Genomic DNA, 26,867 nt, shown 5'->3' with positions numbered 1-26,867 from the left:
TAAATATGGTATGGGTTGGTTGGTTGTATGAAAAGTATAGTGAATTAGGTGTTTTTGGTTGATTCATCTTATTTCAGGATAAGTGAATCGGTTCACTACAAAGAAATAGCGTAATTTCGTCCGATTTTTTTTTTTATCAAAATTATCTATTTTCTTATAATGAAGAAATATTTTCAAAAAATTGATTCGAACTTCTTACAAAATAAAATCATATAATAATAGACACGACATAGATCTTCCAATAACAAGACATTTGTTAATTTCTCTAAAATCATGTTGATAAAAAAAAAAAAAAAAACGGTTTTCTATATTATTAGAGCTTCCGGTGATATATAAAAAGTGGTCTTAGTTTTACGATTTATGTTAAAAACATAATGTAATCAATAACCCCCTAGAGCTAAGAAATTGTCAGGAAAACGTATTCATTGACTCAATTTGTTAGGCCCATTTACAACGCAGAAAAGTCCTCCACTCGCACACTGCACTTACCTTAGAGTGAGATTTTCATGTTTGCTATTAAGCTGGAATACAATGATACATAGGTAGCTCCGCACCACACAACTGCACACCCCTGTCCCCATCCCCGCATAAACAGAGAACTAAACTCCTTAAAGCTATCAACACAACCCAAGTAAAATTTGTGGCATACGTAGCTGCATACAGGGACGTAGCTAGAATTTGGAAGTAGTGGGGGCAAAAATAGGAGAGAAGAAAAAGTAAAATATAGCATAGAGGAAATGGAAAGGTAGAGGGGCAAAAGATCTGCTGAAGGAAAGGAGCCGAGGCAAAAAATCATAAAATCAACTAGAATTGTCATAAGAAATCGAACTTGCATCTACAATGAGAACTCACAACACCCTAACCTTGGGGGCAACTAAAACATTTGATTAATTTGATAGTAGAGATATGGATTTACTTTGAAAATCAGTGGGGGCGAGTACCCCCACTGCCCTCACCCTGGATACGTCCCTGCATAACAGATCATATGATTTAATAGCCTCGGAAATTAGAAAAATAATACTCCCTCCGTCCCTCCCATTTCTTATCGAATGGGTTGGGCACGGAGGTTAAGAATTATATATAAAGTAGTTGAAAAGAGGAAGAAAAGTGGGTAAAGTGGTGGGACCCATTGACTTTTAATATATAAAAAGAAGATATTGGAGTGAAAATAGTGTGAAAAGGAAAGAAAAGTGGAGAAGTTGTGGGACCCATCGACTATTTTTGTTTTGAAATGTAAAGAATTGAATAGGACAACCTAAAAAAAAAGTGTAAAAAAATGGGAGAGACGGAAGGAGCAGTTGTTTATACGTAACTGGAATACTTGCTTAAATGTACTTGTGTAAACCATGCAACGTATTAACTAACAAATCTTATAATGTAGAAACCAAGAAAACGATCACTGAGCAGCATTTGAACTTTCTCATAGTGAGTAGGTAAATACCCATGAGGACTAACTCCATACAAATAGCCTGCAATTCGAGTCCGCAGATCCGCAATGCATATGAATTTTTTTAAAATATATTTTTGCATAATATACGTGTAGCCTGTTTCCTGCACCAAAATTACACCAAGGGTAAGCCTTGATGTAAATCACACCTTGCATAGACAACATGAGAAGGTACAAGCAGGATATTAACATATATATGCTTCACTCGAAGATAAAGGTCATTTATCGCAGAAATTGCTCTCACACGACAATCAGTCTTAGACCCAAATGCAGCCTGTTCGTAAGGGCTTGTGGTAGTGACAATTACTTCATCACCACAAGCACGCTGCACTCGTTTGGAAACACTTTCAATTACCTATAACTTTCGTTCATGTTGTCTCCTCATATTATGTTTCGAAATATTTTGAAATAATAATATATATTTACAACTCATGTTTTTAGTTTAAAATTCAACTCATGTTTTTAGTTTAAAATTCAATTTTTCAAAAATATTTCGAAACATAATATGAGGACACAACATGAACGAAAGTTAAAGACGATTGGAAGTGTTTTTCGAATCATCAAAATCCGAAATTAATTGAATTTATTACAAATTTTTACAAGATCTCTAATTTTTATAATCTATTAAAAAATTACAAAAAAGATTTCAATAATTTTGAATTTTATTATTTTAAAAAGATCTTTTCGTTTGCTACAACTTTCATTCTTTAAGAATTTTCAAAAAATATCGTTTAGAGGGTCAAAAAAATTAAATAAAGATCTATCTATAATTAATATTTTAATATTGCCCAAACTACCCCTGAGTCTTTTAACGGAAAGAGTGCAAAGTGAGGCGCTAAAAAAAATAAAGAGATGCATAGTGGAATTATAGAAAGTAAGTATAAGTAATAAAGTGATTTTGGCCAAAACCAATGGGGTGCAAAAAGGAATAAACTCTTATATAACTATCCCACTTATACAAACAAGAAAGGCAAGGTCAGGAACGCATATAAATGGAATCTGCATTCTTCGAAATGAAAGTTAACGGATAACTTGCGGTCCCAGATTACTGAAAGCTGGGAGCCCAACAATCATTGCTAAAGCAAGGACAAAGCTTATGACCCAATTAAAATACAAATGAACTCTACAAGCATACTTTTATTTTTGACATTGCAATTCTCTCATGATATCTTAGAGATGACATAATCTTCAACCCTGATGAAACAAAACACTGCTTGGGGAATTTATGCTCAAATAAAACAGTTGTCCCAGCAAAACTAATATCTAGAGGAAATTTCGAATGTCCAAAGACTTGACTTCAGGCATTTCTTCATCCTTGAATTCCTCCCTAATCATAACAAATGACAATTTATGTTTAAACAGAAAATGATAATTAAAAATGATAAGAGATGCAGCCTAAAACAATGCATACCTTTTCGCTTGAGTTTCCATAGCTTCAAGAGCATCCTTCTTCAGCTCTTCTAGTTGTGCTTTTGCAATTTTAAGCTCCAACTCCTCTTCATATTTGGGTAGCTGTTCGTGACTAATGCCAAGCCTGCCATGACACATGAAAATTTAGAACTTGCGACAGTCAGCACAATAGTATGCAAGAGGGTGTCACAAAAGAAGTCCATCAATTGGCATGAAATACCCAACTTCAGCTGATAAAGAAAATAAAAGAAAAAAAAATCAGAGCCACCAAGTATGAGAAGACTGTGCACTCTGAAATTTGATACTTTAAAATTATGGGGGTGTTTGGAAGTTAGAGGTTTGGGGTAAAATTAGAGGTTTGGGGTGTTTTAGAGGTTTGACCATTTCAATCCGCTAATATTAGTGTTTGGTAGTTAGCGGATTAAAATAGAGGTTTGGGCTCAAAAAGCTAGTTTGAGGAGCTTTTTGGGTTAGAGGTTTTGGTATGTGTCATAAAAAGCTAATAAAACAGCTATTTACCAAACAGTTTTACAAGAAACCGCTAATTCAATCCGCTAGTCAAACATCTATTTCAATCAGCTGGTCAAAACATCTAATTCAATCCATTAACAGCTAACCGCTAACAGCTAATTCCCCAAACAGGGCCTATATTAAACAGGTACTAAAATGATGTGAACAATAATAAAGTCCTCTTAAAATAAAAGTGTAGTTCCATCTATCTAAAAACCAAAATATAATTGTCGTTAAATTATTTAAACACCATTTGCATAAAAAGTAAACCATCCTTTCTGAGTGGACAAGGTGCTCCTGTGTGATTACCAAAAAAACTATTTGCTTCAGAGATGTAAAGCAAAACTAGAAGGCATGGTTTACCTCTTCTACTTATGCAAGCTGTTGCAAAGCTACATCCTTTGGTGCATTGACATTAAAACGGTGTTTTCATAGAAACATGTGCCAACCTTACCTAACTATTTACTTTTTCCATTTCCAATAGTCAAGAATTTTCTTAATATGTTTAAAAGGGAACATAATATCGTGGTTAGTTAATCATAAGTGGGGTTATTTATATACCCGAAATTTGTACAATTGTTTATTTACTTGGATTTAACAACATCCACAAGTCGAGAGTGTGAGTTAATAATCTTTTAGAATGTGAACTTACTTCTTGTTGATCTTTTCAAACTCAGCAAGTAGCATAGCCATTCCTTCTTTATCAGCCTTCATAAGCGGCTTTTTCAACTGTTTTTCAATTTTGTCTACTGCATCCATCATCATAGCTTCTGCACCAAGTTCATCAGTGAGACCTCTCCTGCAGAAAGCAATTCACGTTCAACATGTGAAGAAGCAAACAAAAGAGGAACAACGATGATTCCAGGCTAAACGAAAACGATGCACTAAACTCCTATATTTCAATTGAAGATGTTACAGAGCATACGAGTTGTATAATACCACTTAAAATGTAGCTCCAATTGCTGAAGACAAGTGAAAGTATTATTAAAACTTATAACATTATTAGTCACGAAAACTTGGTCAATAATATTAAGGATATGTATATCACAAGGAGATGGTCATTTCAGGGGGGAAACAACACAATCATAGCATGAGGTAGAGGTACTTTCCAAAAGAAATGAGAGGCATAATGTTCATTTCTTCTAGTGAAAACAAGTGGAGAATACAGTTGTCAACTGCTTTATTTAAAAAAAAATAACTTCAGATTAAAGGATAAGCATAACTGTTGCTTCGCTTATTATGGACATGGCATATAACCAGTGTTGTGAAAAGCGCGCCTAGGCGAGCAAAGCGAAGCAAAGCGCACCCTTAGCGCCTCATATATGTCGAGGCGAAGCAACTTCAATGAAGCGCACGCTTTTAGCCTTGAAGCAAAAAAGCGCTTAAGCACGAAGCGGTAGAAAAGCGCGCTTTGGTGAAGCTAAGCGCATAATAAGTTATTTAATGTTATTGGGCCACTTTTAAGGCCCAAAAGTACTAACCCATAACAAAAAAAAAAAAATTGGGACACTTTTAAAGCCTAAAAGTACTAACCCATAACAAAAAAAAGAATTTTAGGCCCAAATAAAAAGGCTATATCAGGCTCTCAGCTTTCATCTTCTCCGATGATGATGGACTAAATTGGTCAATAGTTGAAAAAGCTTCAGGTGCTAGAGAGCCTGCATATAACTCCAGGTCGCAATCAAAATCAGCCTCTAAGTCTAATAGGGTTCAAAATAACCCCAATCCTTCAAGTTCAAATTAGAGCAAAGGTAAGAGGCCTCGACGTTTATTAGAGGAGGAGGAGGGGACTTGCTTTTCTTAGGATTGAATTTTAATATTTAATTTTAGGATAGTTTTTCCCTCTAAAAGTATCAATTAATATATTATAAAGGATAAATTAAGTTATTTTTGGCTTATAGTGTGATTTAATATATTATCAAGTATAAATAATGTTATAAACCTATATACATATATCCTAAATAATAAATAAAAAAATTCGTAAAACATGCGCCTAGCTTCAAAGAAGCGCGCGCCTCGCTTTTGCGCTTTGCGCCTAGGCTCCAGAGAGTTTTTCGCCTTGGTGCGCTTAATGCTTTCGATAACACTGCATATAACTAAGAAATATTAAAAGGCTACGTAAGAGTAAATACATCAAATTGCCGGTCAGGGTTACACAGCCTTTTGCTCTGCTGGCTTCTTCATATAAATCTTTGGGAGAATATACCTGATTATCATTGGCACTTTACAGATGAGGAGTTCTATGTTGTTAGGTCGTAGGCACGGCTGTGTGCGACAGATGATTTATCATAAGAAGCCGGCACATTTAGCAATAAATACTATTACAGGTTGAGCTGGCAGTAAAATATTATAATTACAGGCGACCAATATATATGGCCTAATTGCATACGAACATATTGGCATATTTAAACCACTATGATGCTTAATGCTCTCCAACTCATGACATATAGCTACTTTGAGTAATCACTGCCTTAACGGATATGAACCATTAGCTCGTATTAGAACATAATAATTAAAACCTTATGTAATTTAACTTCAAAAAGAAATTACTCGGGGTGTTTATAACCAAGAGTAAGCAACCACATACAAACAAATCATATATGACAAATTTATGTTGTGCTACACACAGATATTATGCAAATTTTACATACAAGTTACGATAAGTAGAAATATGTACCAGAAATTATTCCAAAGATTGATGAATAACATTTAACATCTTCATAGCAATAAGATTCATGTGAAACTTAAGGTTACATTTCAAACGTGATTCGCATGTAAGCGCCATAAACATTTATTTATACAAATGTTTAAGAAATGGAAAATGCAGAAATAAATTATTCACTTCAGTCTGCCTCATTATTTTTTAAGAAATACAAAGAATAAACTACCACATTCAAAAGAAAAAACTTCATTGAGAGATATGTAGACTCAAAACATTAAGAATTTATGTTCTTACGTACTTGATTCTTATCTCCTTTAACGCCAACATATGTGAACGAGCATCTTCAATACCTGCTGTTCGGGATGCTATGGTGTATTCAATTCTTTGAGACTCTGAGAATAATTTTGCTCTGCAGATAGAGAACAAATGACAGATAAATGTAGCTCAGGTAAATAGATTAAGTTCAAATAAGCATTACTGTAAATAATTAAACTTCAGCAAGAGATGCACAATTAGCAGTAAGTGATACCTCAATGAGCTAAATATAAAAAGTACAAAATTTACAATTGATTGCATAAGATTAGAAGCTGAAGTACTACATACTTGAGGAAACACCACGATTCCTGATTAAAGATAACACTGAACAAAGAGATATATTTAAAGTATGCAAATTTCTGAGCTCAGGTAGTTTGTCAAAATCAAGTTACAGATTGGAGGCGGCAACAACAGACCTGAATGACACATCAGATCCAAGAACATCACGCCAGTGAAAGAGTAGAAAATAAAAGCTAATGTTTCATGACTTCATGTACAACCATCTGACCGATGAAGCATGACTTAGTTTTGATAATAGTATATAATGATATATCTGCTGCATTGAGAATTTCTCATAAAAAATATAGTGGTGATGTAATTTTAGATAATATTTAACTAAAATTTCTGGTTTACTTTGTTAATAGAATCAAAAATATTATAGGACTAAAAAGATGTGATAGAATATTCAGAAAATAAGTATAGAAACGTAGTTATGTAAATGGTAATTTAAAAAAAAATCAATTTTGAAGGTCTAATCTAAGTATCATACCACAAAATCTTCACTTCAGATAGTGTAATAGATATGGGCACATATCATGAGTTAGCACGCCCAAAACACGTGCACAATCACACACACATAATAGTGTATTATAATCTTATCATCCTCAATTATGTTATTTTGTTATTATGTTTGCACGATAGATACTATTGGAAACAAGAGAAGTTAAGCTAACTAAAGAAATAAAGTCTCACTCTTCTCTAACAGTCTTCATGACATTTGCATATTGAGCCACAGCAGATTGATCCTCAGGATCTATGGTGATCTTCTCTCTCCGAAGCACCCCCATGGCTTTCTCAAATTTATTTTTAACATCAAGAAAAATGTTCTTGAGCAACTCTGCACATAAAAGGGTGAAATTTATATATTAAAATTACAATATGTACATATAAATACATATATAACTAGTTCAATTTTTAACAAATAATGTGCTGAAAGATAGTCATACAAATCTTAACCATACAGGTGAATACATTTCCGAGTAAACTCAGTCAGCACATTCTCCCCATAAAACCCCATTAAACATGGGCAAGATGTTCAATTGCAAAAAATCTATATATATTTAAGATTCTTAAAGTAACCAAAAAGTAACTATACCCTTCAGTTAAGCCTAATTACGGTAATTACATTAATAACAAAGGTTATCTGCGTCCTCTTGACATCTGATTTTCAAGATTGTGAGGGAATACTATTAAAGGTAATGCCTAACATAAAAACTGAATGCGGAAAACTTTTTGGGCGTCTCCTCACTTATAGGTCAAAAGCAACTTATTTATACCGTTTGTATAATAAACTTTGATATTAGTTAACTTATGTCTTATAAGAAGAAATCTGAGAAATTGAAAATGACTTATTTTGATTTACCAAATTTGATATAAAAATTTATATGATCATTTTAAGAGATAATTTGCAATATTTCATTATTATATCACTAGTTTTCTAGTAAATAAATTGTAAATTACTAAAATTTATCCAAAAAAATAAATTAAAAGTTACTTTTCCCATTTAAGTAAGTTCTTACTTAAAAGCAATAAGTGACTTTTATTAATCAAGCCAAAAGGACCCAATAATTCCACAAGTACCTTTAATGTTTTGGGATTCTAATATATATGACAGATTCTCCAGCCCCCGCAATTATCTTTATCATTTCCAATCATATTATCCATACAACACATCTGGAAAAAACTAAGCACCGTTCTGTCTTACTAGTTTCAATTCCTTTGGGTTAAAATATTCTTAATTACATGATTGAAATTCTATTTTGGTGCCGAATTTAGAAATGCAAATGTAGTTTAGTAGTCCTGGTCAAATCATGGATCTAACTGTAGTACAGGTTTAGCAGATTAAAAAAACCCTGTCGAAAATATAAGTTTCAGTAAAGGGTAACTCTGGTATTCTACTCACCATCTCCCTTTGAAGGAGGACGAGCACCACCTTCCGTGGCTTTCGTGGCAGGAGGAGCAGTGGCAAAAAGCCGAACCGAAGCTGCATACTCTGATTGCAGGATAGCAGGACCAGTGTATACCTGAAACATAATAATTTTATATGCACAAATTACTCTCAGGTCTCTATTGTCAAATCTACAGTAATATCTTCCATAGTCCTATAAATCAAATAGCAAACGATAAAATGATAAAGGAAAGTTATCAAGCCAACATCGCAAAGACCATCAACATACAAATATCATTTTTTCATAGAATAACTATGTTAAAAAATTTATAAAAAACAAGCAATATAATTTTTAAATATCACAGATTAGTAGTATATTTAGAAAATTAACAGACATTTGACATAGCATAACAGTCTGATAAGCAACAGAAATGAACAATTTGAATCGAATTGACAAAAATTAAGAGAGAAATAGGGAGAGAGAGAGAGGGAGAGAGAGAGAGAGAGAGAGAGAGAGAGAGAGAGAGAGAGAGAGAGAGAGAGAGAGACCTGACGAGTGGATCTGGAGAGGAGACGAGAAGAGAGTGCCATTTCGATTTGATCGGAGACTACCTCGAACGAAATTAGGGATTGCAAAGTGGCGAGAGGATGCTCTGATGTACAGCGAAATCGGAGTGGTTGACGACGACGTTTTATGCTGTTTATAGCTGAGGATGGGCTTTGGGGTTTGGGTTAAGTGACTGGCCCATATTTCTGTTTGGTTTGTGAGCCCGGTTTATTCTTCTTTAGTCTTGTTGTCAACCCAGTGTGATATTCACAGCCGCACCCGGCCTGTTTTCAGTTTTTTTTTGACAGAATACCTGTTTCTAGAATAAATTTTCGTTTTTTCTTGAGAACTAGCTTTTTAACCCGTGCAAAGCATATATTGCTTTAAATTATTTTTTTGGTATATATCATATACTTATATCTTTTGTTCATTTTTTTAAAATTGAGATTATATGTATTATAAAAATAATTTATAATTTATATTTTAAGTCATATTATCTTGATGTCTGAATGTGCATATATCCTCACTATGATGATATTTATTAAAATATAAATATAAAAAATATGCACTATTCAAAATTTATTATATAATTAAATTATCACTCGCCTAAATATACTGAAAATTCGATATAAAAAATGAGATTCTTGTCGCATCGGAGTCTTTGTCGTATAGTTAAAAAATATATATATATAATTTTATTAAATCATAATAATTAAATATTCTAAAAATCGGCCGATTAACCGAATAATCGATAATCAGACATATATTTAATACGGTTTGATAAAATTCGGTTAAATCGATGATTAATTGGTCAAAACTGGATTAATCAGTCAAAAATCAGGTAAAATATAAAAATTTACAAATTTTGTGGGAAAAATATAAAATTTTAATATGATTAGATATATATTATTTATATGTATAATATTATGTTATCTGGACTTTTCATTTGTATTGGTGTAGTGCGCTGAACTTTTGTTTGTATGTTACCTGTGTGTTATGTATTGAATGCTGAACCAGCGTTACTTAAATTATCTGAATTTTTCATTTTCATTGTGCCATGGACTGAGTTTTTGTTTGTGTTGTGACCCGTGTGTTATGTATATAATAATATATTTTTATGTTATTCGATCAAGATGCCAAGAATTCATTATGTCACTTGAAGAATATAGTAAAGTAATCCAAAATCACACATCAATCAATAGGAGATAAATCAATAGTTGCCTACAAAGATCTGTTTCAGTTGAGTACGAGATAAATTTGACATATATATGAGAACTTCGTATTTTCGGCATCGTTTGCAGAAAATCGACCATCGCCATCAGAATCAACAAAATTAAACTAGTTTTCGTAGATTTTGTGATTTTGTTTAGAACAAGGGAGAATCAAAACTGATATATTTTTCATTTAAACAGACTAAAGTTTGAGAGGGATAGCAATTAGCAGTAAGAGGAACATAAAGACAAAAGTATAGCGATTAGCAGGAGGAGTAAGATATAGACAAAAGAGTATTTGGATTTGGGGTTTTCAAATTTAGAAATTTAGATAAAGGGAGGTCTGGTATCGAAATCTTTAATTCTTTATATTATGCTCTAAGTATGTGGGTTTAAAAACAACTCCAAATCAAATATAGATACTCATCTAAAACTTGAATTAAATTCAAATTTTAAGCTGAATAACGTTTTATTATGAATGATAATAGTATCCACCATGTTTAATAATAAATATTTATTAAAAATAACATGATTCTGTGTAAAATAATCGTGCAAAAAATATATTTATATGATTCTATTCTGGATTCTATTATGGCTTCTATTCTGGATTCTACAATATTTCATATCAATAATTTGGATGAGTTTGGATGCTAGATTTCATATATTAAGTTTAATTAGTGTTTAGCTATGTAGTTATAACTTTTACAAATAATTATTTGTGAAAAATGAAGTGTTAATTATTTGTGAAAAATGAAGTGTTATGACAGTGTTCTGTGTTGTTCTTTTTTTAAAATGTTCTGTGTGAAGTGCAACCCTATATATATATATATATATTTCCAGATAACTTGCATGAAAAAAAATCAATATATGAACAGACCTGATAATTAGTCTGTGTTGCTGGCTTGCTGCATGATCAGACCAATAGCGTGCACTAAGCATTAACCTTCTTTAAAATTTATGCAGGTTGCACTAATTTATATTTACAATGTACATTTTGAAATGCGTCATCGATTTTTTTTCAATATCAACTAACATTTTATGGTTTCAACGTACAAAAGTAACAGAACTATATTTATATAAAAAAAAAACTCTTTAACCAATCAGAATTACATATGATCAAATTTATCAAAAAATCCCTTCTTGGAGTTGCCTACAAGGTTCATCACGTCCAAGACTACAAGTAAATGTTACCTACATTTTTTTTTAACTATCTTGTCCTATAAGCAAGGATATTCTGTATCCAGCCACAGAAATATCACCCCTTTGATTTGGCCCTAGCAGTAGCAGGCTGGCACAAGTCATCCAGTTAAGTCTTTATCTAATGAATTCACTTGGAGGTGCTTCTTCTGGGATCTGTACAAGAAATACAAACACGAGTATTGCATATAAGTATTACATTGACGTACTCTTTTAATTATTCATGTAAATTCTACCACAAATAGGAGATATCAATCGTTAAATAATACAAACATGTTTGTATCAAGAGCTGCTTTTTTTTTTCTTTTATCAGTTGCATGGATGGCATATAAATTAATGAAACATAAATACTCTTTATAGGTGTCCGGATTCCAACTTATAGTAAGCATAATTTAGCAAAATGGCTTTTACCTCTCCAGGGAACCATTCTTCTTTTAACCAGATGCTATTATCCCCTCCACCATTACCTTTTGGCATCTCAACCCTGCATGAAGAAAACCAATGATGAGAAAAGCTTACTAGTAATACAGTGTCTATCAGCAGTATGTGCTATATTTTGTCCAACAATATGGCAATTTACACCCAGAAGGGTCCAGGAATCAGAAATATTTCATTTCAGGGGCACTTGAAATCATTTTCAAGTTGGATTTTACAACCAACTACATTTTTTTTAGTTTTCGAAGTTTGACCATGACACAAATCTAAGAAGGTAAACAAAGATATTGTCTGAATAATTTGTGAATGTATAAATTATAAAACCTCTCCATTCATTGTGGGCACAGAGTCCTAAAATACTGAAAATGAAAAAAAAAAAATCACAGATTACCATAAATTTTTCAATTTTTCCTAGTGCACCCTTGGGCCATTACTTAGACTCAGCCCATGGAAAAAGCAAGACTTGCAGAAAAATAAACAAGCAAACTATCAGGTGAACCAACCTATTTGATTTTAGAGACCTTAAGGACACGTGCGAACGTAAGAGTATGATGGTTTGCATAATTTGGATCACGTCAATTACAGAACTCAGAATATACAGCACCAGTTGTCTAACTAATCTTGCAAGTTATTCTTTTAGATGCTTTAACAGTGACATACATATTAAAAAGGCATATTGGGACACAGCTTAAAACAGGATCACTGTCTCAGATACAAACAGACCCAAATGTTTGACTCGGGTTGCCATTTTTCTATCCACTTTACTTAAATCAGAAGAAGGTTATAAAGTGTACTGAGCTATTATTGACTTTGTTAACTACCTACAAGAACTTACATTAAGCTTTGGCTAGCGTTTGATCCTGTCATTGCAAAAGACGCAGCATTCATCCCATTGGAGAATATGGAAGACTGACTATTAGCCAAATTGGTAACTGGTGGCATAATCCCTGAAGTAGGAAATGTATTTCGTTCTGGAACTGTCCCAGTAGCGCTGATATTTGCTGCAACGGTAGGAAAGGACCCTCCTAGTGGCTGTGTTGGAAATTGACTTCCAAATATACCTGCATCCTATGTAAAATGTAAAAACACATGCGTAAAGTTTGTCAATGTTTTATTTCAGCAGTACCTTTACTTTCGGATGTGATGTTGACTGTCCCAGGGACACTTGAAGGTGGAGCATTAAGTTGGAAAGGATTAGTTTGTGCCATAGCATTAACAGGAGCACTGGGTCTGAAGAAAATATTCCAACAAGAACTCCAAATGTTAATAAAAAAACTGAAGAATTTGAGAGTCTAAATCAAGAGATTGTTAAAAAATCCTTACGTCATCCTAAGCTGACTGAAACTAGAGAATGCAGGAGGGTTACTGTTTTGAGCAGCGGGTGGAAATACATTTGGACTGGGTCCAGGAAATTGATTATTAGTATCAAGTGTCGAGCGTGGTGGAAAAGTATTAGAATTTCGTAATAGGCCATCAAATTCAAGCAATTTGGCCTTCAGTAAATTCCTTTCTTTGTCGACCTAAATTAAAATGAGACAAGTTAAACAGACAGAGCTAGACTATATATGCCACCAATTATAACAATATAACACAGGTTAACATAAGAACCCTTGAAATAGTCTATAAATGGTGACATGCTTATGTTATGTGAAGAGTAATCTTACATAAATATTATTCTTATTTGAATGATCATAAGGATTAAGCAAGACATCTTACTATTGACTGTAGACTCAGTCCACTCTTTGCATCTTCATATGCTAATGCTCGCAACTCTTCATAGCTGATATCACCAAGAATGTCACACGGACCACTACACAAAAGGCAATTGTAACATATAATAGCTCAAACACCCAAACAAAATGGACTTACAGTCGACATAAAGAATAAGTACTAAAAATTAAACATTGTTTAGCATACATTTCTAATGTATATGACATCATACGTTTTGGGTGACTATTTTACTCCTGACCAAAATCACAAATCCTTAGAGATATAATTTTGGAAACAGTATCAGGCAGTATATATTAATCGCAGTTCTACAAAAGAATAGAACCAGTATCGAGATACTTTAGGCAGTTCTTAACTTCTTGTCAGCTGTCCCTCCAGTTTAAAACCTTTTTGGCAAGTATTATAACGTTCTTTAATCTTTGTCAAAATATTACTTAAACAATGATTACCAAAGTTGAATTTCAGCGGAGAACTTCAACATTCAAGTGAATTCTAATTTTAGAAAGCTAATTTGTATTGATAGGTAATACTCCATAATCAGCCAGGGAACTCCAGAAGTTTATTCCTTTCTGACTTAAAACTTTAAAAACCAAGCACCAGAGTTCCTGCTTCGTAATAGATTGCCCAAATTTTTCATAGCATGCAGTTACAATGGTAGGAACTTAAACTACCAATATGCAAAGAATGCTTAGGAAAGTAAACATACTTTTTCACGTGCCCGTAGCATGTCAGGTTCCAAAGCGGTTTTTCTTTCTCAAAGTCCTCCTTCATTTGACGTTTGCATGACTCCGGATCTGTGCACCTTCAAAATTAAACATGATTAATCAACTTAAAATTAGATAAATAATAGAAAAAGGACGGGTAAAGAAATAGATTAATGTATCCTAACCAGGAAATTGCAAATTATTCACCAACTATCAAAACTTACTTATGTTCAGGTGCTGGAGGCTGATTAGCAGATTTCTGTGGTGCATTAGAAGCAGCAGCAGTTGTAGAGGATGAGCGGGACCACTTGTTTTCAAATGGCTGGCAACATGAAAATCACACACAACAAATATGTGTCACAACTTGTGGGATAAATTAATCCGTGTAGCTCTAGTATCGATTCTTATGAAATTATCGCTGAATAAAAGAAAGTTTTGACAGAGCATTCTATCTGTAAGTGACAATTTAAGATTAACTAATTATTTTTGTAAAGCGTAACAAACTACACACCTTAAACTGGTTCTGTTTAGATCCAAAATCATTAGCGCCTCTTGCCTGAGAGCTGTTCTGTACACCAAACCCAAACGGATTAGGCTGCTGCGGCTGTGCATTGTTGCGTGGAAATTGACTAGCATTCTGAGAGCCAAAGCCAAAGGCGTTGTTAGGTTTGGGTTGTTGCTGAGTGGTGTGAAGGAACTTGCAACGATCACCATACTGACAGCTGGAAGAGACCACGAAAACACACTTAATCATCCAGGAACCAACATTATTGTTTTAAATTACAACTGGTATTTTAGTTATAATAAAGATTTTGAATAATCCAATTCACGAAACTTGAAAATCATAAAGCCGGATACAATTTATGTTACGATTCAACACTAGAACATTGCATCAACTGAAATACAAAGGAATTTAAGTGGAATGATGTTCCAATAGGAAAGCGAAACAATCGAAAAGTAACACTCAAGTATAAGATTAACTACTACTCCCTTCGTCTCAGCAGGTTGTTTACGTTCACTGTTTGCACGTATTCTCTGTCACAGGATACAAACAACTAAACAAGGCATTCTAGGTTTGTAAATTGCAGTATCATTTAATTGATTACAGGGACTTGAGCAACAACATAAAATAAAATCAAACCCTAAAAACTTATTAACAAGAAAATTAGAGAAAAATAGAGTACCTGCCACGCTGGAAATTCCTGCAGGCTTCTTTTCTGGGAGGCATGTTGTATGTATATATGTATATGTGTATGTATACGTGTTGCCGGAGTAGACTAGGCGGTCTCGTCGCCGTCCAAACAAATTTACATGACCGTTGATTACCAAACTCGACCCTGACTTTAACATATGGGCCTAGCCTAGCCAAGCCCAATTTCAAGAATGCAATGGATTACGTCTACCTACGTTCTCGGCCCCTGTTTAGCCCAAGTAAAATCCCCCTACCTTTTTTTTATGATTATTATTATTTTAACTAGGTGTGTAGTGTAATTTTAATTATAATTTTTTGCAATATTATCCATTGTTATTAATTTTTTCTAATTGAAATTTTTAGTATTGTAGTAGCTTTTTGAGGCTTTTAAAAAGATTTTTAGCTTTTTTTTCAAATATAACAATTAAAATTTTAATATTACTATGACTATTCGAAAATCATACTTCTTCATCCTGTGAGTTGTATAACCAGGAAAACGGCACGCACTTCAATGCTTCTCTAAAGTATAGTCTTATAACTTAATTTTTTAGTTTATTTTTGTAAACAAAAATTTAATTGTTAAATTTTTATTCAAGAAAAAAAATTAAAAATAAATCATAAAATCATATTTTATAAAAACATGAAAGTACGTGCCAAATAGTCAACGTGTAGAATTAATTGAGATGGAAGTATTAATTATGAACTACTATTTTTTAAATATAAAAAAATAATGGGACAAACTAAAAATAAATTGTATTGAAATGAATACGAACGTATACTCCCAGGCCCGGCCCAGGGGGAGGGCAACCAGGTCATCCGCCCTGGGCCCAAAAATTCTGGGGGCCCAAAATTTTTAAAACCCCTGTAGTACTCTTAGTATACATAGGCCAGGTCCAATTTACACGCGCAAAAGATTTGCGGCCTCTCAGCTTCTTGATACTCTGTTTTTGAGTTTTTGTTTATCCCTGTTCCACTGTTCCATATTCCAGGCCTCCGTGATCGTGCTCCCAACTCGCCACTTAGGTATATAATATATTTTCTTTTTCAAACTTTGCACATATATTATATTAAATATATAATATGATCCATCATCCATGTCATTGATTCACTGCCATCCGTTGCCTTATACACACAAATTAGTACATATTATTAGGTTTATTAGAAAATTGATTAAGCTTTGATAATTTTTGTCCCCTTCGATTTTTCCATGTGTTTTTTTAGAATTATTGTTTCTTAATCTGATTTTTGTCTCTTCTTAACTTCATTAATAATTTTTCTATTTTTTTTATGTTTGTAACAGGTTCAATTATTGAAGAATAGGAATTTTGGATATTGCAAGTTTGACGTACTTTCTTACTTCATTTAAAGGTGCCATTATTCATTTATCTCAAGTAGTTGCAATTTATTATTGTAGAATAATATGTTGAACAAAAAACACCCATCTGGAAGCGAAAAAAGAAAAAAAAGAAAACGAGCTGATGATTTGATAGAGTCACAGAGAGGAGCTATTGAGAATTTTGTTATTAAGAAGACAGACACTTCAAGAAAAGAACAAAAAAACATAAATTTGGAGGGTTCTGCAACGGGTAATGATGAAAATTTGGTGGATTTAGGTCTAGAAAAAGAAGATGTTAACATCTTAAGCGAGAATGAAAAGGAACCCGGTTTGTCTGACAATGAAAATACAATAGCAGAAGAGTCACTTCCTCGTTCAAAGGATATTTATGATCCTAGAAATTGGGATAGTTTAAACAACAAAGAAAGGGATATTGTAGTTGAGAAGGGACCCATAAGAGAATTAAATCTTGTATTTCCACTGGATAGTGTTTCTAGACATTTCTCTTATGCTTATTATTCTAGGAAGTTGAGTAATGGAGAGGTTGTTGATAGAAAATGGTTGATTTACTGTAAACCAGTGGATAAATTGTACTGCTTTTGTTGTAAGTTACTCAGTGCTCATCATATGAAAAGTTCCTTGGCAAATGAAGGATTAAGAGATTGGAAACATTTAAGTGAGAAACTTAAACAACATGAAAATAGTGTTGACCATATGTCTAATATGAATAAGTGGAGTGAACTAAAAATGAGATTGGCTACAAATCAAACCATTGACAAAGATCTTCAACAGGAAATATCAAAGGAAAAGGAACGGTGGAAACAAGTGTTAATAAGAATAGTTTCTGTTGTGAAATGTCTGGCTAAAAATAACTTGGCTTTTAGAGGATCGAATGAGAAGCTTTTTCAAGATAGTAATGGTAATTTTTTGGGATTGATTGAGATGATTTCAGAATTTGATTTGGTCATGCAAGATCATGTTAGACGCATTCAAAATCATATGATACATCATCATTATCTCGGCCATAAAATACAGAATGAGTTGATTTCTCTTTTGGCTAGTAGTGTTAGAACTTCTATTTTGTCTATCATTAAAGAGGCTAAATATTTCTCCATTATTCTTGATTGTACACCTGATGTGAGTCATCAAGAACAAATGACTCTAATTGTACGATGTGTAAGCATGTCAAGTAAAAAGATAAAAATAACAGAGGGAGTATAATACTCCCTCTGTTATTTTAAACTTTGCTCGTTTGAAATGTCGGGACTGTTCATAACATGAGACAAATGATTAATTTACGTCAAATCTACAAGACCAAATACAATCTTGAGTGATCTTTTTCAATTCGTATTTATGAGTATTTTAATACAATAAAGATTTTATACTTAATATTAATATGAAATTAAATATATTAACGATAAAAAGTATGTGTTGGCAAGCGTGTCCAAAGCAAACAAGAAAAATAATAAGAGACGGATGGAATAGTGCTTATTTAAATACTGGTGCAGGCCTAATGGTGTGAGACTGTGAGTAACATAGGAGTATTACAATAGTACTGTACTATGTTAAAATTATAATAATATTGTATGAAATTATGTTTAACTTATTTAAATTTCGCTTGCACTCGGCTCAACTCAATTACGGATGTAAATTAACACTACATAATCTATACTATACTATAAAAAGCCAACATGGGTATATTTTGTAGTCCTACTTTTCCTTCACAATTTTTGGTTTGGTCGTTGTTTTTTGGTCTTTTTTTATGTTACTTCGTATCCTGTTAGTAATAAACAACGGCTCTTCTCAAACTTCTACTTTCTCCTGGACATTGATTGTACAGACTAAAGCAAATAGGACACACCACATACACCTCCTCTCCGTCTCTACCACAGCCACCTCCTCTCCATCTCTGAACCACCGCCCTCTCCGTCTCTGAACCACCGCCCTCTGTCTTCCTCTCCGTCTCGGCGAACTCCGTAACTGGACATTTATTCTACTTATCATTCCATCTCTTAAGAACTTCATCTTCGGTGAAGGTTTGTTCTTCATACACATATAATCAATTATATTTCAAGTTTCTCTTCTGAAAATATATGGATATGGGTTTGTTATCCATTGATTATTTATCTTAAATTTCAGTAATTTATATTTAAAAAAAAAAACACAACATAATATATACTGTGATATGCCGACCAATATATAAAATATACACAAAGTTGTGCACTTTGTCCTGCTGGTCCCAAAGCTCTTTGAAACATCCTTTGTGAGTCTGTGACCGACTCCACTTGCCGCAGCGAATAGCGATAAAGAGAAAAGAGCCGCTCGGTGGATGTCGTGCTCAAGCTTTAGTTTAGGTTCTAATTTTTATTTTATTTTATCTGGCCCAGAGTTTTAACGTTAGGTGGTGGTGACTCTCGTCATAATCGTACCGGTAATAATCGTACCTTATACGGGTTGGTGTACAAACATTATTTAATTGTGGTTTAATTATTAATTTCGAAGATTAGTGCGCGACTAGTAATTTTTAATTAAATTTAGAGAAAGCTACTTTAGAAATATGTATATTGAATTATATTCGAGAAATCATTATGTTTTTTAACAATATTATACCGGCTAGTGGAACGATTCTCGACAGAGACACCCGCCCTATCTTTTCATAAACCACTTTTATCCACATATATATGTTCATTCTCAAAAAAAATCCACATATATATGTTAAAGTTTCTGACCATAGGTTAAAAGAATAATTGTTTTGATTTTTCAAAAAAATAAGTTAGTTTAATTTTTCTATAAATTTTTTTTAAATATTTGTGTCAACAATTCATAACTTAATCGGTAAAAATACAAAATAAGGATTAATTATCGGAAGCTAATCAAGTAATAAAAATTTCAATCAATTTAATAAATCAAGTAATAAATAATTAAAATTATTCACCCATTTTACATTAATAATTGTAAAAAAAATCTGCTCGATGATAGTGATCCTGAATTTTGAAATGGCTATATTTTTTTTAGTACGGATCAACATTATTTTCGAAAAAAGATTTGGAAAAATTGGTCAATGACAGGCCGACAGCCGAAAGAGAATCCCGCATGTAGTTGAAAATATCGGTCTCATCATCAATTGTCAAGTACAAAGTACAAGAAGCATCTGTACCCTACTTAACAATTTTTTATTTTATCAAAACCACAAAATTTAGTGCCATAACAAAAATCTTTCTCGATCAGATTCTTTCCTCGAAATTCGAGCCTGCCTATACTTATCCCTATCGTATTCTCTTTTCGTCCTACCTGCCCCGTGAACCTAAAACAAGATTATTACATCTCAACCAGCTTAATTATTATTAATTAAATAAAAGTTAAATAAAACTTTCTACCTATATAAACACACCTCCCCCTCCATCTAACATTAACTCACAAACTCCTAACCTCTCTTCTCCGCACACAAATAATAATTCCGAGGTCTCCGTAGAACTTAACTCTATATTTTTCGAGATGTTGCTCGAAAAAAAGACGAAGGTAAAGAAAGGGTGGATGGCGGTGGAAGTAGGGCTCGAAGAAGAAGGCGGAGCCACGAAATTCGTGATTCCGATATCGTATCTTTATCACTCTCTCTTTAACCAGCTTCTTGACTTGGCTCACGAGGTGTACGGTGTTGCAATTTTAAACTTAAACTTGCTGTTTTTCTTATTATTCTGTTAATAAATGCGTGTGATTTGCCTAGAGACAAAATCATATGCAGTTAGAGTAATTCTAGGAGTGAGAGTTAATTTCTCCTATTTTGTAGCCAATCCTGTTCTGGCGTTTCTATATATTTGTTTGCAGTACTCAAATAAAAGTCAAGCCGTTTGTGCATGAATAAGAGCTCAGTATTTGCATTATCAAACAAGTATATATATTTATATATACTGTGAGGTTATTTGCAGGTACAAGATTTGGTATCAGAGCGACAGAGTACTGTGTGTCGTGTGTAATTCATGTCAAAGACGACGGCCATGGATGCAAGCAAGATGAAAGGTGGATCGATGGGGCTCAGTTATCCAATGCTTACCAAGAGCAATTATACTGTATGGGCACTTAAAATGAAAGTGTTCATGCAGGCTCACGGAGTATGGGAAGCAGTAGAAAGCAGTGACTCAAAAACAGTGATTGACGATCGTACAGACAAGATCGCCTTGGCTATGATTTACCAGGGCATCCCTGAAGAAATGCTACTTTCGCTTGCAGAGAAGAAAAAGGCTAAGGAGGCCTGGGAGGCCATTAAAACTTTATGTCAAGGAGCTGATAAGGTGAAGAAGGCCCGGGTTCAAACACTAAAAACGGAGTTTGAGTCTCTGACGATGAAAGAAAACGAGCAAATTGATGATTTTTGTATGAAACTTTCAGGCTTAGTAACCAATATTAGAGCACTTGGAGAAAAAGTAGAAGAGTCCTATGTGGTGAAGAAACTCCTGCGAGCTGTTCCGTCAAAGTTCTTACAGATAGCATCGACCATAGAACAATTTGGCAATATAGAGACCATGACTATTGAAGAAACTGTGGGCTCACTAAAGGCTCATGAAGAAAGGATGAAAGGCCAAACTGATAATGCTGTTGGTCAGTTATTGCTAACAGAAGAGGAGTGGTGCAAAAAGGAGAATGATGAAGGAAAACTCTTGATGACAAGAGAGGAGTGGCTGAAACGTTCGAATAAAGGAGGAGGTGATAGTTCATCAAATGTGAGAGGTAAAGGAGGACGTGACAAGAGATTAATCAAGTGTTATAATTGCAAAATTTACGGTCACTATGCAGCTGAGTGTAGGAGGCCACGACGTGCGTCAGATACAAAGCACGAGGCTCACATGGCACAAACAGATGACGAGGAATCAGCATTGTTACTGGCAAAACTTGTGAAGGAAGAGGATGAATTGATGCTTCTTAATGAAAAGGGAATTGTGCCAAAATTGAACAAAACTGTAAATGACAGACAAGAGGAATCGAATGTCTGGTACTTGGATAATGGAGCTTCAAATCATATGACTGGGCAAATATCAAAATTCAAAGAACTGAATAAAGAAATCACAGGACTTGTCCGTTTTGGTGATGGATCCACGGTGACAATAAAAGGGAGAGGCTCAATTGTTTTCCGATGCAAAAATGGTGAAGAAAAGGTCTTACACGAGGTATATTACATACCCTCTCTTTGTAGTAATATTATTAGTATCGGACAACTAGCTGAGGAAGGAAACAGAGTTGAGATTAAAGGAAGTTTTTTGAGAGTATATGACATAAAAGAAAATTTGCTTATGAAAGTCCAGAGGTCACCAAACAGGCTCTACAAATTACTTCTCGAATCTAGTACTGGTAATTGCTTGTTGTCTAAATCAAATAATGAGTCATGGCTTTGGCACGTGCGTATGGGTCATGTGAATTTTCAGTCACTTATGCTGTTAAATAAACATCAGATGGTGCAAGGTTTACCTAAGATTGCACAGCCTGACAACGTTTGTGGTGGTTGTTTGATGTCCAAACAAACAAGGAGGCCATTCCCTTCAAAGGCTACTTATAGTGCTGACAAGGTACTGCAACTAGTTCACGGGGATCTTTGTGGGCCTATAACTCCTGCAACATCAGGGGGAAATAAGTATTTCTTATTGTTGGTGGATGATTTCAGTCGAGCCATGTGGGTTTACATGATAAGAAATAAGAATGATGCACTTGATGCATTTAAGAAGTTTTGCTTGCTTGTTGAAGATGGATTAGAGAAGAAGATTCGAATTTTGAGAACCGATAGGGGTGGGGAGTTCACTTCTAAGGAGTTTGAAAAATACTGTGAAGAGGCAAGAATAGCACGACATTATACCGCACCTTATTCACCTCAGCAGAACGGTGTCGTTGAAAGAAGGAACCGAACTGTAGTGGAGATGGCGAGAAGCTTTCTTAAAGAAATGAAGATGCCAGCTGAGATGTGGGGGGAGGCTGTTCGACACTCGGTTTACATTCTCAATAGACTTCCAACTAGAGCTGTGTCAGGTAAGACTCCGTATGAGGCATGGACAGGAAAAAGGCCAAATGTGAGTCACATTCGAGTCTTTGGCTGTGTAGCTCACATGAAGATCCCAAGTGTGCACGTTACAAAACTTGATGATAGAAGCAAGAGAGTTGTAAATCTGGGCAAAGAAACTGGCACCAAAGCTTACCGCTTATATGACCCTGTAAGTAATCGTGTTCTAGTAAGTCGTGATGTGGTGTTTGAAGAGATGAAACCATGGCCTTGGAGTGAACGTGACGAGACAGAAGAGAACATCGAAAGTATATTCTCGATCTTGGATACTACTGCAACAAGCGCTGATGTAGAGGAGGCTGAACCAGAAAAAGAGACTGAACCAAACACTCCAAGGACACCAGGTGCTCAATCCTCAACTGCACAGATATCTGATACAGAAGAAAATTCTGACAACTATGATGACAGCAATTCAAGACGAAAATACAGGCCACTTAGTGAAATCTATGATAATACAGAAGTAGTGGAACTGGAAGAAGAGCTATATCTTATGGGAACAGAAGAACCAAGCACTTACAGGCAAGCTGCTAATGACAAGGAATGGAGGTTAGCTATGGAAAAAGAGATGGACTCGATTGAACGAAATGGTACCTGGAAGTTGACAGAACCACCTAAGGAGCAGAAAATAATTGGACTTAAATGGATTTACAAGCTGAAAAAGGATGCAAGTGGTAACGTTGTAAAGTACAAGGCTCGATTAGTTGCCAAGGGATACTCACAAGAGCAAGGAGTGGATTTTGAGGAGAACTTTGCCCCGGTAACTCGTTTAGAGACAGTTCGACTTTTGTTGGCTCTAGCAGCTCAGAATAATTGGGAGGTTCACCATCTTGATGTGAAGACTGCTTTCTTGAATGGTGAAATCAAGGAGGATGTCTACGTTGCTCAACCAGAGGGTTATGTTCAGAAAGGAAAGGAACATATGGTTTACAAGTTAGTGAAAGCACTGTACGGGCTTAAACAAGCACCGCGTGCCTGGTATTTTAAGCTCGCTAAATGTCTCGAAGGACTGGGATTTACCAGGTGTCCATACGAGCATGCGGTATTCACTAAACAGATTGGTCAGGAACAATTAATAATAAGTGTTTATGTTGATGACCTGTTGGTTACAGGCACCAACATATCGATCATTAATGAGTTTAAAGCACAGATGGGCAACATTTTCGAAATGAGTGACCTGGGGAAGTTGAACTACTATTTGGGCATTGAAGTGGATCAAAGGCATGGATGCATTGAACTCAAACAGACTGGGTATGCAAAGAAACTACTCGAGCGAGCAGGAATGGCACAGTGTAATTCGACAAAGTACCCGATGGATCCCAAAGAACCAATCGTGAAGGATGAACAAGGAAAGCAAGTAAACAGCACTCAGTACAAAAGCATGATCGGAGGCTTACGATATTTGGTGCACACAAGGCCTGACATAGCCTATGCTGTAGGAATTGTGAGCCGCTATATGGAGCGACCAACTGAAATGCACCAGAATGCTGTGAAGAAGATTCTACGATATGTTAAGGGAACTTTGGACTATGGGCTGGTGTACGCAAAGGACAGTGGTAATAATGTATTGACAGGCTTCTCTGATAGTGATCTAGCTGGGCAGTTGGATGATAGGCGGAGCACTGGAGGTGTTGTGTTCTACTTAAACGAAAGCATCATCACATGGTTTTCTCAAAAACAAAGATGTGTGGCACTCTCTTCGTGTGAGGCCGAGTTTATGGCTGCAACTGCAGCGGCATGTCAAGGGATTTGGCTCCGTAATGTACTCAGTCAGGTAAGCAATAAGAAACTTGGTCCAGTTGTTATATTTGTAGACAACAAATCTGCTATTGACTTGACCAAAAATCCGGTATTCCATGGAAGAAGTAAACATATTGATATTCGATACCATTTTATCCGGGAGTGTGTGGAAAGGGGAGAAGTAATTGTCAAACATGTTCGTGGAGATCTTCAGCGTGCAGACATACTTACTAAAGCCTTAACAACGGTGCAGTTTGAAAGAATGAGAAGTTTGATGGGTGTGAAGAATCTAGCCAATCAAGTTCAAGTTTAAGGGGGAGATTGTTGCAATTTTAAACTTAAACTTGCTGTTTTTCTTATTATTCTGTTAATAAATGCGTGTGATTTGCCTAGAGACAAAATCATATGCAGTTAGAGTAATTCTAGGAGTGAGAGTTAATTTCTCCTATTTTGTAGCCAATCCTGTTCTGGCGTTTCTATATATTTGTTTGCAGTACTCAAATAAAAGTCAAGCCGTTTGTGCATGAATAAGAGCTCAGTATTTGCATTATCAAACAAGTATATATATTTATATATACTGTGAGGTTATTTGCAGGTACAAGATACGGCTACCACACCTCCGGGCCGCTCCGGCTGCCGTGCTCCACCGACGAGTTTCTGCATCTCCGGTGGCAAATCGAGAGGGAGAACAATAAGCATCATCACCTGCATCTTTAGCATCTTCCTACTAGCTTGTCATTTCATACTTGTTGAAGGATTGCTTATATTTAAGCATGATTGTTATTATGTGTATTGTCGAGTAGGGTTTTGTAACTTCTCCCACTCCGTTTGGAGTTGTGGAGTGAAATTGTTGCAAGTAATGAGATCTTTCTTCTTCCAGTTCTTGGTTACGGTGATTAATCACGATTATTTTTTGTTTGGTCAATATTATTATTATTATCATTTAGTATGATTGTGAAAATAATATTATTATTTTAAGAAAATTTTTAAATTTCAGCATGATCATAAAAATCATGAATTAGAATTAACCGGCGACTTGCCGATTAACAATTTGCAGAAATTTTTTTTGAAAAATTTAAACAATCAAAAATTTTCAGCCAAGTCAAATTAAATTGTAATCGATAATCATTAAATATTTTAATATCGGTAAAATGGTGAACCTGTCTACAAATTTATAATTGTATAATTTTAATATCAAAATCTTCAGTCCAAAACAAAATGATAACATACGATCATATCTCCGAATTATAAATTATATATTTTAAACTTCCACTCAATTTGAATATTTTATTTAAAGTTGATGGGTTATAAACTTGCATAGAGTTGAGCAATTGAGAATAACATATTCCAATAGCATATTCCGTTAGTGGAAGCATCAGAATAAATAAATGTATGGAGCAGTGCAGCTTGGTTTGGTGGGGTTGATTCGTGTTTGACTCTTCAAAATCGAGTTGAGCACGGCTCTGAAGCCCCACGCCACTACAAAAGATAAGTTGTTACGTGTGGCCATAAACTAAAGTTCATTATATGTGGAAATTATATTATAGTGCGCCCTTTCGAATTCTTTTGAGGACAGGCTTACAACTAAAATTAATAAAAAAGACCGAATGATATTTAGATATATTGGATTTATTTCAATGGACGAGATTTGCTTAAGTGGGCATGATAATTTATCCCTCTCAGACATCCTTAGTTTGATTCTCCAATAATTTATTAAGAGGAAATAATTTATAATATAATATGAGAAAATAATTCTGAAAATACATTTTCCTTTTTCCTAATTTGTAAAATATTCATAATTTAATAGTTAGAATTGTTTTAAGCTCAGAGTCTAACTTTCAGGCACCCTCGGGTATGTAAATATTCCTATTTTTTATATTTATAAAAATTGTGTTTGATATTAAAAAAAATCTTTTGATTTGTAATCAGGACATATTCTCGTGCACTCAAACTACAAACCCAATCGACATTATTTCTTCTTACATTTACTCTGCTCAATTATTGATGTACAGAACTGTTGGAATAGATTGAACACTTGTTTATCATCATTATACCTCGACTCGGAGAGATTTTTCTGAAATGATACTCTAAGATTCTATGCAGAAAATGGATGGCCCACCTTTTGTGGTGGACATTATTGTGCACAAATTTTATTTGCTTGATTTTTTAAAAAGTATTTCAACAGAGTTCTTTAATATCATAATCTATTTGCAGGGTTTGTTTACT

At 34.4% G+C, this 26,867-nt stretch overlaps 2 protein-coding genes and 1 long non-coding RNA gene across 4 annotated transcripts; 1 reads left to right on the top strand and 2 right to left on the bottom strand.

Annotated features, from left to right (window-relative positions):
• Nucleotides 1-2,431: 2,431 nt before the first annotated feature.
• Nucleotides 2,432-9,220, bottom strand: LOC108193007 (probable ATP synthase 24 kDa subunit, mitochondrial). The gene is made up of 7 exons (XM_017359566.2): nt 9,061-9,220; nt 8,527-8,647; nt 7,317-7,461; nt 6,328-6,438; nt 4,020-4,166; nt 2,859-2,981; nt 2,432-2,774 (listed from the first exon to the last, which is right to left on the bottom strand). Exons 1-7 carry the CDS (start codon nt 9,100-9,102, stop codon nt 2,711-2,713), a joined length of 753 nt encoding a protein of 250 aa, XP_017215055.1. The 5' UTR covers nt 9,103-9,220; the 3' UTR covers nt 2,432-2,710.
• Nucleotides 9,221-11,319: 2,099 nt separating this feature from the next.
• LOC108225335 (zinc finger CCCH domain-containing protein 16) lies at nt 11,320-15,679 on the bottom strand. 2 transcript variants are annotated; one of them, XM_017400177.2, is made up of 10 exons: nt 15,518-15,679; nt 14,845-15,055; nt 14,558-14,655; nt 14,336-14,431; nt 13,618-13,711; nt 13,225-13,421; nt 13,028-13,131; nt 12,737-12,962; nt 11,878-11,950; nt 11,320-11,622 (listed from the first exon to the last, which is right to left on the bottom strand). In XM_017400177.2, exons 1-10 carry the CDS (start codon nt 15,559-15,561, stop codon nt 11,584-11,586), a joined length of 1,182 nt encoding a protein of 393 aa, XP_017255666.1. In that variant the 5' UTR covers nt 15,562-15,679; the 3' UTR covers nt 11,320-11,583. The 2 variants fall into 2 exon arrangements, 1 of the variants encoding a protein (XP_017255666.1); XR_010284038.1 differs by lacking the exon at nt 11,320-11,622 and having other exon boundaries at nt 12,737-12,969; nt 15,518-15,675.
• Nucleotides 15,680-20,098: 4,419 nt separating this feature from the next.
• On the top strand, nt 20,099-25,520 carry LOC135147118 (uncharacterized). Its single transcript, XR_010284620.1, has 2 exons — nt 20,099-20,508; nt 25,244-25,520. It is a non-coding gene; the product is annotated as an uncharacterized LOC135147118 (long non-coding RNA).
• Nucleotides 25,521-26,867: the final 1,347 nt, after the last annotated feature.

The sequence above is a fragment of the Daucus carota genome, chromosome 6, assembly GCF_001625215.2.
Source record: "Daucus carota subsp. sativus chromosome 6, DH1 v3.0, whole genome shotgun sequence".
Taxonomy (NCBI): Eukaryota; Viridiplantae; Streptophyta; class Magnoliopsida; order Apiales; family Apiaceae; genus Daucus; species Daucus carota.
The sequence above is the reverse complement of the archived record's forward strand: the minus strand, read 5'-3'. Positions and strand labels throughout refer to the sequence as shown.

Coding starts and splice junctions, on each gene's coding strand:
- LOC108225335 (XM_017400177.2), bottom strand. CDS start 15,561: ATGCCTCCCAGAAAAGAAGCCTGCAGGAATTTCCAGCGTGGCAG. Junction 15,056..15,517: donor AGGAATTTCCAGCGTGGCAG/GTACTCTATTTT, acceptor GGTCTCTTCCAG/CTGTCAGTATGGTGATCGTT. Junction 11,623..11,877: donor AAGAATGGTTCCCTGGAGAG/GTAAAAGCCATT, acceptor TTTCTTGTACAG/ATCCCAGAAGAAGCACCTCC.
- LOC108193007 (XM_017359566.2), bottom strand. CDS start 9,102: ATGGCACTCTCTTCTCGTCTCCTCTCCAGATCCACTCGTCAG. Junction 6,439..7,316: donor ATGAAGACTGTTAGAGAAGA/GTGAGACTTTAT, acceptor CTCTATCTGCAG/AGCAAAATTATTCTCAGAGT. Junction 4,167..6,327: donor TTAAAGGAGATAAGAATCAA/GTACGTAAGAAC, acceptor TGCTTTCTGCAG/GAGAGGTCTCACTGATGAAC.